This window comes from Chelonoidis abingdonii, chromosome 4, assembly GCF_003597395.2.
Source record: "Chelonoidis abingdonii isolate Lonesome George chromosome 4, CheloAbing_2.0, whole genome shotgun sequence".
Classification (NCBI taxonomy): Eukaryota; Metazoa; Chordata; order Testudines; family Testudinidae; genus Chelonoidis; species Chelonoidis abingdonii.
The window spans coordinates 111,873,430-111,889,001 of record NC_133772.1 but is presented as its reverse complement, the minus strand read 5'-3'; the positions used below and the strand labels follow the sequence as shown (position 1 = coordinate 111,889,001).

General features: G+C 44.9%; 1 protein-coding gene across 1 annotated transcript in view; it reads left to right on the top strand.

The window, feature by feature from the left end:
* ANGEL1 (angel homolog 1) overlaps positions 1-15,572 on the top strand; it is a 323,326-nt gene that overhangs the window by 223,246 nt on the left and 84,508 nt on the right. The window contains exon 2 of the mRNA XM_032801921.2: positions 11,813-11,915. Within this exon, the coding sequence (XP_032657812.1) occupies positions 11,879-11,915 (37 nt within the window). The 5' untranslated portion in view covers positions 11,813-11,878. The remainder of the gene's footprint in view (positions 1-11,812; positions 11,916-15,572) is intronic.

Below are 15,572 nucleotides of genomic sequence, written 5' to 3'. Positions count from 1 at the left end.
CAACCATATGGGGGAATTAGGACAGTCAAGAGATTAAAAAAATTAATCACGATTAATCGTGCTGTTAAACAATAATAGAATACCATTTATTTAAATATTTTTGGATCCTTGTACATTTTCAAATATATTGATTTCAATTATAACACAGAATACAAAGTGTACAGTGCTCACTTTATATTTCTTTTTATTACAGCCATTTGCACTGTAAAAACCAAAAGAAATAGCATTTTTCAACTCATATAATACAAGTACTGTAGTGCAATCTCTTTATCATGAAAGTTCAACTTACAAATGTAGAATTATGTACAAAAAGTAACTGCATTCACAAATAAAACAATGTAAAACTTTAGAGTCTACAAGTCCACTCAGTCCTATTTCTTGTTCAGCCAATTGCTCAGACAAACACGTTTGTTTACATTTTCAGGAGATAATGCCACCTGCTTCTTGTTCACAATGTCACCTGAAAGTGAGAACAGGTGTTCAGATGGCACTATTGCAGTCAGTGTCCCAAGATATTCACAAACCAGATGCACTAAAGATTGATATGTCCCTTCATGCTTCATCCAGCATTCCAGAGGGTATTTGTGTATAATTTCTGGATGCACTACCATGAGAAGCAGTTTATCTAGTCCTGGAAATGTTAGTGGGCCGATACTAGGAGGGCTATGGTACAAAAGCTATAAGATGCCTCAGATGCCAGTGCAGGAACAAGACAAAAAGGAGGATTAACCTGGTCACCTGGGAGGTCTCTACCCCCAGCTCAGAGCTCTTCTGTTGCCCGAGGATGAGACACAGGCTGGTGTATCAAGTAACTACATAGGATATTTTTCCTGCGGAGGTATGACATCATGCCTGGCAACCTCCCAAGGCACCGTATCCAATTACCTGAGTCATCAACAAAGAGAAATTCTCAAGGGATTGTCTCTGAATTCGGCTCCAGTAAACACAAGAGCAGAAAAGGCAAAGAGAAATGGCTGACAGCAGAGGAGGGCACGCATACACACAGACAGAACACAAGAATTAGAAGAGATGTAGGAAGCCCAGATGGATGCAGATACTGGGAAAAACACTGATTTGCTCACTTTCACACATACATGCTTTTGTCCACACAATCTCACACGTCTGTTCACACTCCTACACATGTATGCTCACAAACACCTATTTTCACACAGCGCGAAATATATACTCTATCATATGCGCACACAAATACACTATAGCAGACATGCACAAACATAAATGCAAACTGAAATCACACACTTGGATGCATATAACACAGCACCAAAACATAAACATGTATGCACCCCAGCACAATGATGATAATATCTGTATAACAGCTGCTTAATCACATAGTAACTGTTCTTGTTTACAACATAATGAGGAACCAAAAACATTGAACCAAATTATTCCCTCTGCCTTCAGTGTCAGAGGAGACAAAACCCTATGGAATCGAGACAGGGGTATCATTCCATGTAGCCACACAGTAACCCTCCTGTGGGCATGGAGATCTCTTGTATAAGGAGGAGAGAATGAGTACGGGAGGGGGGTGGGCTGCAGGGAATAAGCACGGTGGCCCTACCAGCCCCCTGTGGATTTTATAACAGAGATATTACTGACTGAATCGCTGTGGTGATTAACTTTGGTGCACTACCCTCATCCTATAGAATCTCTCATGAGGGGAGTCCAGGGGTATCACCCAGTGGGAGAGAGGCAGTGCTAAGGCACAGAAACTCCTCATAGACATTGATGGTCTTTGGCAAATCCCCTAAAACTATGATATATGGGGGCAGGGGAAACCTCCTGCCTATGTATATGCCAGGTGTGTATATATGAGAGTAAAGTCCCTACTCCAGTAGAACAACACGGAGGAAACCCTATGACGGGAATTTCATAGAGTTCCCAGTCTTCCACATAAGGATTGATCTGGGCTACAGGACAATGGCAGGTCTATTGCTTTTTTGTATGCAGTGTAAACAAATCTTCATTGGAGACCAGACTGAGACCCTTTTCTCTTATGACTCAGCCTGGATTTTAACCTGGGTCTCTACTGCATTTACTTTGTCTTCCTGCCTTTGCAGCGTCAGTTTTCAAAGGCTGAAAAACAGACACTCTTAGCCCTAGCCATTCCCTATCTTGGATTATGCTACCTTTGCAGCTGCAATGTGTTCCTTTCCTGGAAGAACTTGCAAGCAGCACAAGGTTCTTCTGAAGCTGGCATGTGCAACGTTGTTTTCAAAGCCAGGCCTCTGGAGGGTTCCGATAATTACTTCCCCAGAATTCATTTATATATCTGAAATTCCCCCAGCACATTGGAGAAATAAAGGCCTGTACTGCCTCATCTGCCAGGCACTGAAGTGACAGCTATAAATAATGCTATGATATAAAGGCCATCATTGACATATACAAACAGATGCACATAAAGTCTCTCTGTCTCTCTCTCACACATACATACATACAATCTCACATGCACATGTAGCATACACAGTTACATTCACATAAAGAAACAGATACGCACACACAGTCACCACAAATAGGAATACAAAGAATTCCACCCTGGCCCCAAATCACATCTAGCTGCATGCACATTCAGACCCACACTCCCAGAATTACATTCACAGGTCAATACAGACAGACAGAATCACACACACAAAATTTACAGAGACAGAAACACCCATTCCATAGACAATAGAAATACATACCCATACATAAGCACTGCACTCACACAAAAGCTATTAAAATGTAGATGTGACTTCATTAATCAGTGCTATTTTACAGACCTTACTCCCTGGCTTTCATGGGATATTTAGATGATAAATGAGGCCATTTTGGAAACTGGCAAAATGCCAGTTCCTCAGAGTGTACTACAGAATGAAATTATGAAATTCTTATATAATATGTAGACCATGCAAGGGGAGGCATAAGCCAGAGTGGACATATGTCTGTGTGACTAAATGTCAGCTTCAGTCAGAGCATATGCATGCATACTTGTGTGTATCAGCCCCTGAGATCATCTGGGATGCTTGAACTGATTTATTTATCAGGAGGACAGAACACTTGACTCTAGAACTCACTACCTCCCCAGTCTGGGAAATGCTGAAATTGATAAGCTTTATATTAGGCCCTGAAGGTTATGTGGGTTGGTGAGTTTTCTAGTAATAAAGATATGCTGTCAGTCTGCATGTCTTTTGCTTTATGAATGTAAATGCCAAAGAAATTTAGGAGAAAATCATGACACAAGTATAGTTAGCTACCCACACATGTGATGGTGCTATCCCAGCGATTAAGTGTAGAGCCACACGATAAATTCATTTAACATGTTTGACTTCCTCACCTGCATTCTGCCTACTATAGTTTGGTCACTCAAAAATAATTATTATTAATGAATCTGCACCAGAACTACCTCTAACATTTCAAACCACTTAGTGGCTTCGAGCAGGTACTTTTTTTTTTTTTTTAATTAACATGACAGAGAAATGCTTCTTTGTTTCCACCCAAATACGGAACTTTCCTCTGAACGTTACCCTGGCTCAGGGTCCAGATTAGGTAAGATTCAGTCCAGAATCACTAGCAGTTTTAAAATCTGAGGTCTCAGCTCTGCAGAGCTGGAAACGAGTTTTTATCCCATTGGAAAGCAATCAGCCAACCATTGATGATAGCCAAGGAGAGCTGGTTTTGTTTTATGCATTTAATTAATTAAATTTTTAAAAACCTTTTCAGATAATCACCTTCAAGATGTGCAATACCTGACCTATGTAAGTGGCAGTTATCACTGTTCCCATTGTCTGTTCTCCCCCATTCCTCTTGTGGTGTTTGTCACACTCCCCTGTTGCTTCTTGTTTCAAATTACACTGGAAGCACTTTTAGGGCAGGAACTGGGTTTTCCTGTGTGTGTGCAAAGTGCACAGATCCTGATGTGGACACATGGGTGCTGCTATAATAATACAAATTATATAATTAAATCAGAAAATGGAGATTCCCAGTGAGACACAAAGTACTTTGATTCCAACTTGGAATGTACCAATACATTGAACGTCCAAGTCAAGACATGTTTATCTATTGAAACGCTATTTTAGCTCATTTTTAGATGTTTAAATCTTTTATTTGTACTGCCCCTCCAAAGATTTTGCAGTTAGGCTCATGATACTAAAGCATTTTTGTAGCTTTACAAATAGACATATAACGTGTTTTGAAGCGGCTGGAAACATTTCTGAAATAGCTTATCTTTAACATGTGTATCAGAGACAGAATACTTGATAATGTATTGTGATATAAAGATGTTACCAGCACTTGTCTTGGATGATCTGAATGACTCATTGACAAGGGCAGTGTGTGTGAATGTATTTGTATAATAACCTGCAATTGTCAAAAGCAAAACTTGCAGCATGTTTGTGTGTAATCCACTGTTCAGTGTATGTTACATATCCCCCCAATGCCCAATCCACAGAAAACACAAGTTTGTTATAGCTCCAGCCACAGTGCTTGAAGGTTAATTCAACTATTGAGGTTCATATATTTAGCTTTGGAACATGGTTCAATCCCTTGTGTTGGGCAAGATGGTGGCTGTTGCATAAACAAAGCTTTGTCAGGGATTCAAAGGCCTCAGATACTTGGGGATGAGCTTCCTCTGTCCAGAGGAAGTATGTAACTCATTGGTCAATGTGTGTTCCACTCTGTGCACAATCCACAGAGGATACCGGTTTGATTATTTTTGAGCACCTGCTTCTTTAGCTCAAGCTATCTAGATTTATGCTTTTTATTCTGGAGATCACCAGTTCAATCTCCAGTGCAGATCAAGATGGTGGCTGTTACATGTGACTACATATATACACCTATTTATGTAGAGGTTGAGGTTTAGGCCTGGGGTACAGTTATAACCTGTATGTACATATGCAGAGCCTGATTTATGCTTCAGTGAATATATCAGTATGTAAATTGCCTTAAGTTTTTTACTATCTGTATCCAGTAAGGAGTGAAATTTCACAGCTGAATGCCCTGAAAATGGTGTATCATAGAATATCAGGGTGGGAAGGAACCTCAGGAGGTCATGTAGTCTAACCTCCTGCTCAAAGCAAGACCAATCCCTAGACAGATTTTTGCCCCAGATCTGTAAATGGCCCCCTCAAGGACTGAGCTCACAGCCCTCAGTTTAGCAGGCCCATGCTCAAACCACTAAGCATCTGTTATATCAAAATAGGGTCTGGAGTGTCTAACTGGCACTTCCACTATGAAGTTAGTGGGACAGGAGAAACAATAACAGAGCCATGATCCTCCAGGAACTCTGCCCTGGACCAGCAATGACCAAAACAGGCTTCCCCTCCCCCACATTTTGGAAAGAGGCTGAGCTAGCAGAGGAGGCTCTTTGTAGAGGGTTTTGGGACTCTCACTGTGTCTAGAACGCTAGTGATCTATTTTTGCAGTTTAGATTATGTAAAAACATGTGCCAGCATATGGATTTGCAGCATTACCAGAAATGTGGATCATAAAGCTGTGTATAGATTGCGGAGCTGGAGCAGAAAATATATAGATAAGATCTTGTTTCCTTTCTGCTTTACACAATCTCCCCTTCTCCTTGCCTATGCCGTCCCATCTCCTTCATCTCTTGGATGGTCCTCAGCTGTGCAGAATTCCAGACATGTGGAACTCCCATAAGAAAGTGTCATTTTTGTGTTAAAGATGCATATTGAATTTGACAAACAATGATTTATGACAGGGCAACCCACACAGGGTGCACTAAGAAATCTCAGCTCCTCGTCATAGCCTGGGGATCTGTTGCATTCCAGTCTCATCTTCTCAGTGGATCTTGCTCTCACTGGAGCTCTGAGCAGATCAGACTTGACAGATGCAGAGAATTTATCTCTTATCAGAGAGAGAGAAACGGCAAGACAGACAATGCAGGCAGAGTGGGGGAGGTTACTGCAAAGAATTTCTCTCTCTGATCCTTGGCTGGATCAATCTTAATATATTAAATTAATTTTAACTATGCAGGAGACCTAGTGCAACAAAGCAGGGTTGCTCTCCAGCTTGCAAAGGGTCCACTGCCACACCCACAATTTCTTTTATAGTGTTATTTCTCATAGGCAAAAGAAACAAAGTTCTTCAGCTCACCCTGTGCTACAATTCCCAGGGGATTTTCCCTTTTACCGCTCAGGCTCTTGCTGTGCCCTGCCCCCCACAGGGGATACTGGCAGTCCTGCAACCCTTATTTCCTGCAGCTTCCCAGCTCTGACTCACCTAAGTCTCTCTCTGTCACTGGGTCTCTTCCTCCTTGCCCAGATGACCCATATCTGGGTCAGCTGATGCAGCACAGATGCACTAGCCACTGTACCCTAAGCCCAAGCTCTCACTCAGGTTTGAGACCAAGCCCTCTGCAGTCCACTGAGTCTGAGTCAGGTCAGCAAGCACTCAGGATGCAGTCCTAGGACCCTGCTAGGGGCTTGAATCATAGCCCAAGTCACACTATGACTCAGGCCCAAGCTCTGTCATTTTGCAATGTGGATGCAGCTCAAACTGCAGACTTGAGTCAGAACGTCTGTGTAGTGCAGTACAGATGCGTTAGCATGGCTGTGTGTCCCTGTCATAAGCATAAATCCCAATTCTGAACCTTAGCGTCCAAAATGTGGGTGCCTAGCATAAATCCTCTAAGCTTAATTACCAGCTTAGATCTGATAGCGCTGCCACCAGCCAGATTTCCAGTCTCTGGCGCCCTCTGGTCTCCCTAAACCTTCCCTGGGGGACCCCAAGACTCAGATGCCCTGAGTCTCACCACAAAGGGAAATAACCCACTTCCCTTCCCCTTTCTACCTCCCCACATATTTTCTCGCCTGGGTACACTAGGAAGATTTCCCTGCTTCAATTCCTTGAAACACAAACAGAGAGGACAATTTACCTCCCCCCTCCTTCTTTTCCCTGCCACATTCCCTGGTAAGCTGCAGGCCTCAATTCCCTTGAGTCCCCACTAGGAAAAAAATCCAACAGGTCTTAAAAAGAAAGCTTTTATATAAAAAGAAAGAAAAGACATAAAAATGTTCTCTGTATACAAGGTAACAATATACAGGTCAATGCTTAAAAGAAAAATGAATAAACAGCCTATCCAAAAAGATATACCAATTATAAACATTCCAGCAAACTACACACATGTAAATACAAAAACAATATAAAAACCTATTGTCTTCTACCTTTTGTACTTACACTTGGAAACAGAAGATTAGAAAAGCCTGGAGATAGAAATCACTCTCATAGCCGAGAGAGCAAAAACAGAGACACAGACAAAAGACACACACCCAAAAATTCCCTCCCTGAGCTCTGAAAAATCCGGTTTCCTAATTGGTCCTCTGGTCAGGTGTTTGGTTCTCTTTGTTAACCCTTTACAGGTAAAAGAAACATTAACTCTTAGCTATCTGTTTATGACAGTCCCGAATCCAGCCATTGTAAGCCTAGGTTTACAATGCAGTGTGGACATTCAAGTGCAGGCTTGGAAACACTGAGTCTACATGCCTGGGTCCCTGGATCTGGCTTTACAAAGTCATGTAGCCATACCCTTAAAGGGCTAGTGTCATCTGAGGACACTTCAATTTGAATCCAGTTCCTCGAATGTTCTGCATTGCCACTAGGATGATCTGGGTTCAGTTCTCAGGCCTTGTTTCCTGTCCTCTGGGCCAGTGTGGGGATGGATGTATGCCATGAGTTGACCTGGAGATCTCGTGATTAATACACTGTATTTCCATGTAGGAGGCCTCAGTTCAGTTTCCCAGTCCAGTCTTCCCCCAGACTGGCAGGGGCCAGGAACACCGTGGAGGCAGCATGCTAAGCCCCTGGAATGGGGAAGGTGCACCCTCTGCTCTCTGACTAACCCAGTAAGAGATACCGTTTGGCTCTCATCATCAGAAGAAAAGGTTGGCACAACAGAGAAACTGAGTCAGAGGGGTTTGAAGCAGGGAGTGAAACTGCTAGCATATTTGTTTCCTGTGCCCCAAGGCAGGCCACTGCCTTCAGGAGGTGGTAAGGGAGTATTTTGTATTTTCATAAATTGCTAGAGGCCTGTCCCCACTCAGCCTCCTTCCCCAAGGGTCCCCTGCTCACGCCTCTCTGGTCCCTTCCCTGAGGGGCCACCCATGCCTCTCTGCTCCCTTCCCCGAGAGCCCCCCCCCGCTGCTCGCACCTCTCTCCGCCTCTCCCCCGAGGGGCTCCGCTGCCTGTGCCTCTCTGTCTATCAGAGGGCGAAGAGGTCTGAGTGGTGGTCAGGGGGAGGACTATGGGGGAAGTGGCGGAGGAATGTGAGAGGCAGGTGGGCAGGGCCACGAGGGCAACCAAGGCAGGAAGAGGGGCAGTGTGGGTGGGACCATGGGGGGAGAGTGAGACACAGGAGTGGGACCACGGGTACCCTTACAGTGGTGGTGATCCAAAGGCAGCAGGCCAGTAGCGCACCTCCATGGGCCACTTGGGAGGACTACCGCCATAGTGTAGCTTGCAGTCAGCACTGAGGGATTGTTGGACTGTGATCCAGATGCAGCCAGAAAAAGGGACAGTGTAGGCTTTGTAGAGTTAGGAAATTCTGGCTTCTCTAGCGAGGGAACTGAAGGAGGAAGAGAGGCATGGCTGAGCTACTGCCCGTGAACAGCACATGGTCACTAGGCTCACTCTCCGGAGGCCACATGTAGCCCTACCTCCAACTTCAGCAAGCTGCTAGCTATCCTAGGTCCTCTCTTCCAAGGGGTCTGTTTTTGCAGTTTTTGGTCAATTTAATATATATTAATGTTTAAAAAGAAGCAACTCAATCCTGCCCTTTAGCCTCACCCTGCTCTTTCATTCTTGCCACCCTTGGCCCTCCCCTCACCCTAGCTGTGAGAGTGCACCTCTTGTCTGCAACACTCCCACTATTGCAGTACTGGGACCCATACACAACCCTGTCAACATACCTCAGGTTTGCCCTGTGGTCCTGGCCCCACACATCTCAGTCAGTGCTCCCCTACTTGGGCCCTGTAGTTCCTGCCATTCCAGTTCTGCCTCTCCAAAAAACCCTATTGATGCACCTCAGTCTCGCTCTGCAGCACCCGCCACTTGGCCTTCACCTGTAGGCATTCCAAGACCAATAAGCCTGACATATGGCATGGGCTGGTTCATCCAGAAATATGGAGTCCTAAACTTGCTTGAGATGCATAGTCATTTTTGGTGTAAATATTGTGGAGTCCATCTTACACATGTGAGGCACAGACAGAGAGCAAGTGAGCCTTGAGGAGTTTCTGAGGGGACAGACCCAGCATGTACCAAACCCTTGCTATGAGGACAGCACATGACGTCCAAAAGTTGGGAAGGGTCTGGAGGGAGACGCTCCTCTGCTGGCAGGAATGCCAGTGTGGGAGTGGGCTTTGGAGCACATGGCTCCTGCAGATGGAACTCATTAGCCTGGAATGTCTGTGATGTGGTCTGGAGCAGTGTACACAAGAGCCATGAATAATCCAGCACTTTTTAAGAAGGGCTGGAGAGGATCCTCTGCCTTCCTCCCGCTCTTTTCCTATCTCTCTCTCTCCTTTCACCTCCTATTGTTCCCCTCCCTTGATTCTTCCATATTATTAAAGTAATTTCTTTACTTCACACATTAGTAAATGAAGCTGTTTCTGTCAGCTCCTCCCCCCACCCACAATGTAATTGATGGAGCAGGGAAATGGCTGGGATCAGAGAGGGGCCTTGTCTAAGCTCACATATTCCCTCTAAGTTAAATTCAGCCCTGGGGTAGGTGGATACAAATCTCATCTACTCCATAAGTATAGCAATCTACACAGGCACCAATGTCCACATCTGTTCCCTGCTAAGTGGCCCTGCCAGCACTTGAGACCCCGACCCTGGCTTTTTTGTCCTACTAGCTGATTCAGGAGGAGAAAATGGGACACCAACACTGAACTGGGACTCCTAGACTAGGCCAGGGGATAGTTTTCCTTTTCTAAAAAGGACTCCAATACTCTACATCAGTGGTCTCCAACCTTTTTACGCACAAGATCACTTTTTGAATTTAAGTCCAACTCAGGATCTACCCTGCACCTTCCCTGAGGCCCCACCCCTTCCCCGAAGCCCTGCCCTGCTCATTCCATCACCCTTCCCCCTGTCGCTTGCTCTCCCCCACCCTCACTCACTGGTCTGGGGCAGGGAGGGTTTGGGAGAGGCGTGAGCTCTGGGCTGGGGCTGAGGGGTTTGGAGTGTGGGAGGGGGCTCCGAGCTGAGCCTGGGGCAGGGGATTGGGGTGCAGAAGGGGGTGAACGCTGCAAGCTGTGGGAGGGAGTTTGGGTGCAGGAGGGGGCTCCGGGCTGGAGCAGAGTGTTGGAGTTTAGAAGAGGGTGTGGGCTTTGGGAGGGAATTTGGGTGCAGGAGGGGGCTCTGGGCTGGGCAGAGTGTAGGGTGCAGGAGGGGGTATGGGGTGCGGTCTCTGGGAGGGAATTTGGGTGCAGGAGGGGGCTCCAGGCTGGGGTAGGGGGTTGGAGTGCAGGAGGGGGTATGGAGTGCTGGCTTCAGGAGGGGGAACAGGGATGAGGGTTGGGGTGCAGGAGGGGTGCAGGCTCCCGCCACGCAGCACTTACCTCGGTCAGCTCCCAATCAGTGGCTGGGGGTGTGTGTTGTGGGGTGCGTGGCTGCACACACTGGTCCTGTCTGCAAGTACCACCCATGCACCTCCCATTGGCTGGGAACAGGGAACTGTGGCCAATGGGAGCTGTGGGGACAGTGCTTGCAGGCAGGAGAAGTACACAGAGACCCTGCCCCCGCCCCCAAGGGCTGCAGGAGCATGCTGGACACTTCTGGGGGTAGCATGGCGCCGGGGCAAGCAGGCAGCCTTAGCTCTGCTGCGCCGCTGGACTTTTAGTGGTAGGAGATCGCAATCGACTGTGAGAGGCTCCAGGATCAACCAATCGATCGCGATCTAATGGTTGGTGACCACTGTTCTAGATTATGATCTAAAACACAAAAGTGATAATGAAGCAGTCTGTCCCTTATTACTGTAGAATATTGTATTACCTTTAACTTTGTCTAAACATGAAGAGCAGAGTAAGAAGGAGTAATGGGACTAATGGGAGGCTCTTCCACAGAGATTGTGGTGCGATGGAAATCTCCTTTACCTACCATGTCCCCACAATGTAGCCTCACTGACAACACTGTATGTTACTCCCCATGAGCGACTCCAGTTTCCAGAGAACAAAATCAAAATATATGTTTATATAAAATTTTCATCCCAGTGATCCCAAAGCACTTTACAAACTATATATACAGAGATCCCTTTACCCATTACTGAAATTATTCTATTTCTGGGGAGGAATAGGGAACCTGTTTAATAGTGCACATCAGCACTATCCAGCAGTTTAATTCAGGTAGTGAAGGGGAGCACTGTATCCAACTGAAACTATATGGGGAATTAAAGGAGGCAGAAAGGAAACGACTGAGCTGGAATTTGGACTGCACACCTGAATTAACACCCCAATTCTTGAAAAGTGCAGTAGGATCGTTAAGGATGGGGAGAGGACCATGGTTTCAGTTCCTTTAAAAAAGATGGCACATCCAACAGTACGGTGCTGCCTAATGCAGGTGTATTGGGTTCAGTACTCACCACTTCACCTCTTCTTGCAGAACCTGGGCCTAGAATTTCCAATACAAGTATCATCCTGGCCTGACCCTGCTTAGCTTGTGAGCTGTGATGTGATCACAGTCCAAGTCAAACTGACTGCAGAGCAGAAGGCCTAACCGTATAATTTCCACTTCTGTAATGTTTTAAACAGTTTCTGAATTGTTCCACTTCAGCCAGTCAATGAGGAATATCTCTTTCCTTTCTCCACAGGGGAAGAGAGTTCTAGTCCTCTGCAATAAAGGCTTGTGCTGTCCCCCCTGGGTCTCTGTTGTTGGGATGGATGTCGCCTCTGCAGGACAGTGGATGGGCTATGGTAAGTGCCTGTAGTGACATGTCGCAGGACGCTGCACAGCTGGGTGGCAAAATGGCTTTTGACAGAATATAATATGAACGACAATACCTCAGAAAGCAGATGTCAGGAGGAATAAGCCCTGGCTAGTAGGATCGGTGCATGGTTTAGACAGCAGCCTAATGTCTCTTCCTAAATACCTCCATGAGGGTGTCTCTGCTAATAGGGCTTCTTCTGTCAACAGCCCTTCTCAGTTTCTTGAGCAGTAATGCAGCAAAACTGCTTTGGGGAGGAAATACATAGAAGGAAATGGGCAACACTCCAGAGGAGGAGACCTATCCCAACAGAAGAGAGAGAAGTTTGGACTGCACATAACCAAGAGGGCCATATGGTAACCCAGAAACATAGCTCTTCTAGAAAAAACAGAGCCTAGTCTTTGCTGAGGGCAGTTTGCTCTGTTCATTTTGTAAATCTTTGGGCTACCACAGAGGCAAGGAGCCAAAAATAGTCTTGTATAATTCCAATTTACTCCACTGACTTCAATTAATGTGTCCCCTATACACCATGGATCAATCTCAGCCACATACAGGATGTGGGTTTAAAAAGGGTCTGAATCATTTTCTGATCAGTAATAATATTTGCAGTTCTGCCTGGGAAGATTGTGGCAATCAAATGTGGGTATTCAGAAACCATTGTGATAAGAACCATATAAAAACTTAGAGAGAGAGAGGTTTCATGCTATAGGGTCTTTTCCCACCATGAGAGTCAGGAAGGAATTCCTGCCCCCCTCCCATACAGCAGTGCATAATTGGCTGGGTGAGTTATTAATTTTTCTCACCGTTCTCTGAGGCATCACTGAGTGCAGACTCTCAGGAGCAGCACTTGGTGGATCAGTATTCTGGCCCTGTCTGGTAAATGCTGTGTTCATATATTCATAGATTTTAAGGCCAGAAGGGACCATTACGATCATTTACTGTGATCTGCATAACACAGGCCATATTCTTAGTTTAGGTGGGACAGACCCTATTCGTCTTAATTTTCAGAAGTAATGGTAAAACACATTTCCACAGAATCCTAGACTATAGCTACGGAAAAGCCGTGATAGGCTATCTCATGGGGAACTGTGCAGGATTGTTCCCTTCAAAGTACATTTTCTAGTATATTTTCCAATCCTATTTTCATTTATTCAAGTGATGGAAGCTATACCTCAGCCAAATAGATCTTACTGAGCTTTTCCTGATATTCAGTCTAAATTTTCCCTTTCTTTGTTTCATTATTCCTAGTTCTGCCTCTTTTTATTATATGCAGTGTTATTGTAACCATGTTGGTCCCAGGATATTAGAGAGACAAGGTGGGTGAGGTAATATCTTTTATTGGACCAACTTCTGTTTGAAAGCTTGTCTCTCTCATCAACAGAAGTTAGTCCAATAAAAGATATTACCTCACACATCTTGTCTCTTTTTATTATGGGAAATAATGAAGTGAATACAAATATTATAACCCTTTAAAGATACTGCCATCTTAGATGAACCAAAGCTGTCATTTTAGATTCCATTCTTGGATGCAGACTCCAGAGCCCTTCATGGAGGTTTTTGTGTACTAACTCTGGGCTTCGTAGGGGATGTCTATACACTACAAGAAGTGAGTCTTACAGTCGGGTTGACAGACTTTAACAGGGCCTGAACTAGTGCGCTAAAAATACATGTGTGGATGTTGCTTTGATATTCATGCTCAGGCTCTGAAGCCCACCCTCCTTCATCCACATTGCTATTTTTAGCACATTAGCAGGAACTCTGCTAGCACAAGTCTGTCAACCTCAGGCTATGAGACTGACTCCTAGCAGCTGTGTAGACATACACTTACTGTTTCCCAGTTCACTATGTCTCACTTTAAGTATCCCTTCATGAATAAAGTCATTAGTGCCCTGTGTCCCTGATGTTCTTCTTCCCTGGACATCTTGGTAAAGCAATGCCTGCCAGTTAAATTCAATCCTCTGCCTTTAGAATCTGTTCAGAAGCATCTATCACACTCAGGCATTAGGCCTTAGGCCATTTCCACAGCTAGGAAGCTGCTGCCGCCCACTGGGTACATCAGTGCAAGAGATACTGTCTCCATAGCAACACAAGGCTTTTTGTTTTTCAGAGGAACAGTTAAAAGGATAGAAATAACACATCTGGAGTTGAAGTTTCAGTTCCCCACCCCCTCCTGCAGTCTGGAGGAGCCAACCAGACACAATACCATGGCTCTGGCAGACTTAAGATTGAACATATCAAAAGATAGAAAGAGAGGAAATAATATATACGATATACTGACTGCTGGGCTAGGAAGGGTTTATTTATTAGCATGAGTTTGGGACAACCACATTATTCACAAGTGTCTTTCCTTGTAAAATCTTTAGATGCTTTCAGGTTGTTGTATATATGCCATTTTTGGTACAGAGCATTTTATTAGGACTAATTGTTGTGCCCCTCTAATTGTAAATCCTGACAGCCAAACACTCTTAGTATCATGAGTTCAACTGTACAGACATTTTCTTAAGTTCTTTTAAAAAAGTTTTTCTAGACATATCATGATGCTAAAGACCAATGTCTGCTGCTTCCAGAGTAAGAAGCAAATGTGGTGTTGCATTCTACTGGAAAAGTGGGAATCCCTCCTTCCCAGTGAGATAAAGCTCTTGTTACAGGGCCATGAGATGTCAGACATTAAAGCTGTTATTGATACAGGACTGAACATTGCCCATCATGGGCCTTGGAATCCCTAACCCTCTGCTTCTTTTCCTTTTCTAGATCCTTCATGGCATCTCTCTTCAGCAACATTCTTACTTGCTTTCTCAGAAGGCCAGGAGAGATTTTAATGTTCTATGTCCTTCTGATTCCGGCTTCCCCAAGCAGCCATTTTAGCAGACAACTTAAAAAGAGCTCAGCTGCTGGCTGGATGTGTCACTCACAGGAAGAGACAGAGGAATCAGGCTCCCTGCCGCCAGCCTCTAACTTCAGCTGGTGGAATGTGGGAAAAAGCAAACGCCAGCCCCAGCCAAGTTAAACTGGCCTGCAGAAGACTTTCATTCCTGAGGAATTTTTGAATTAAATACTGGATAGAGCCAGCCAGATTCCACTGAAAGTGACTATGTCAATTAGTTTTAAATAACAACAGTCTTTCATGCATATGTTTTTATGTTACTTTCCATTGTTTGTTGATTTCCCTTCAGACATGGGGCAATTAAATCTTTTGCTCAACATATTTTTGTTCTTTTTTCTTTGGCAAACAAATACTTTGTTTCCAGTTGAGCTTGAGACAAAATGACTGGAACTGTTAGGGTATGGCTACACTGGCACTTTACAGCGCTGCAACTTTCGCGCTCAGGGGTGTGGAAAAACACCCCCCTGAGTGCTGCAAGATACAGCGCTGTAAAGCCTCAGTGTAATCAGCGCTACAAGCTACACCCGTAGAGGATGTGGTTTACGTGCAGCGCTGGGAGAGCTCCGACCACACTCACACTTCAAAGCGCTGCCACAGCAGCACTCCCGCAGCACTGCCATGGCAGTGCTTTGAAATTTCAAGTGTAGCCATACCCTTAGTGAACTGCTGCTGTGTCATAAATAGATAGCTAAGGGTTAATGTTTCTTTTACCTGTAAAGGGTTAACAAAGGGAACCAAACACCTGACCAGAGGACCAATCAG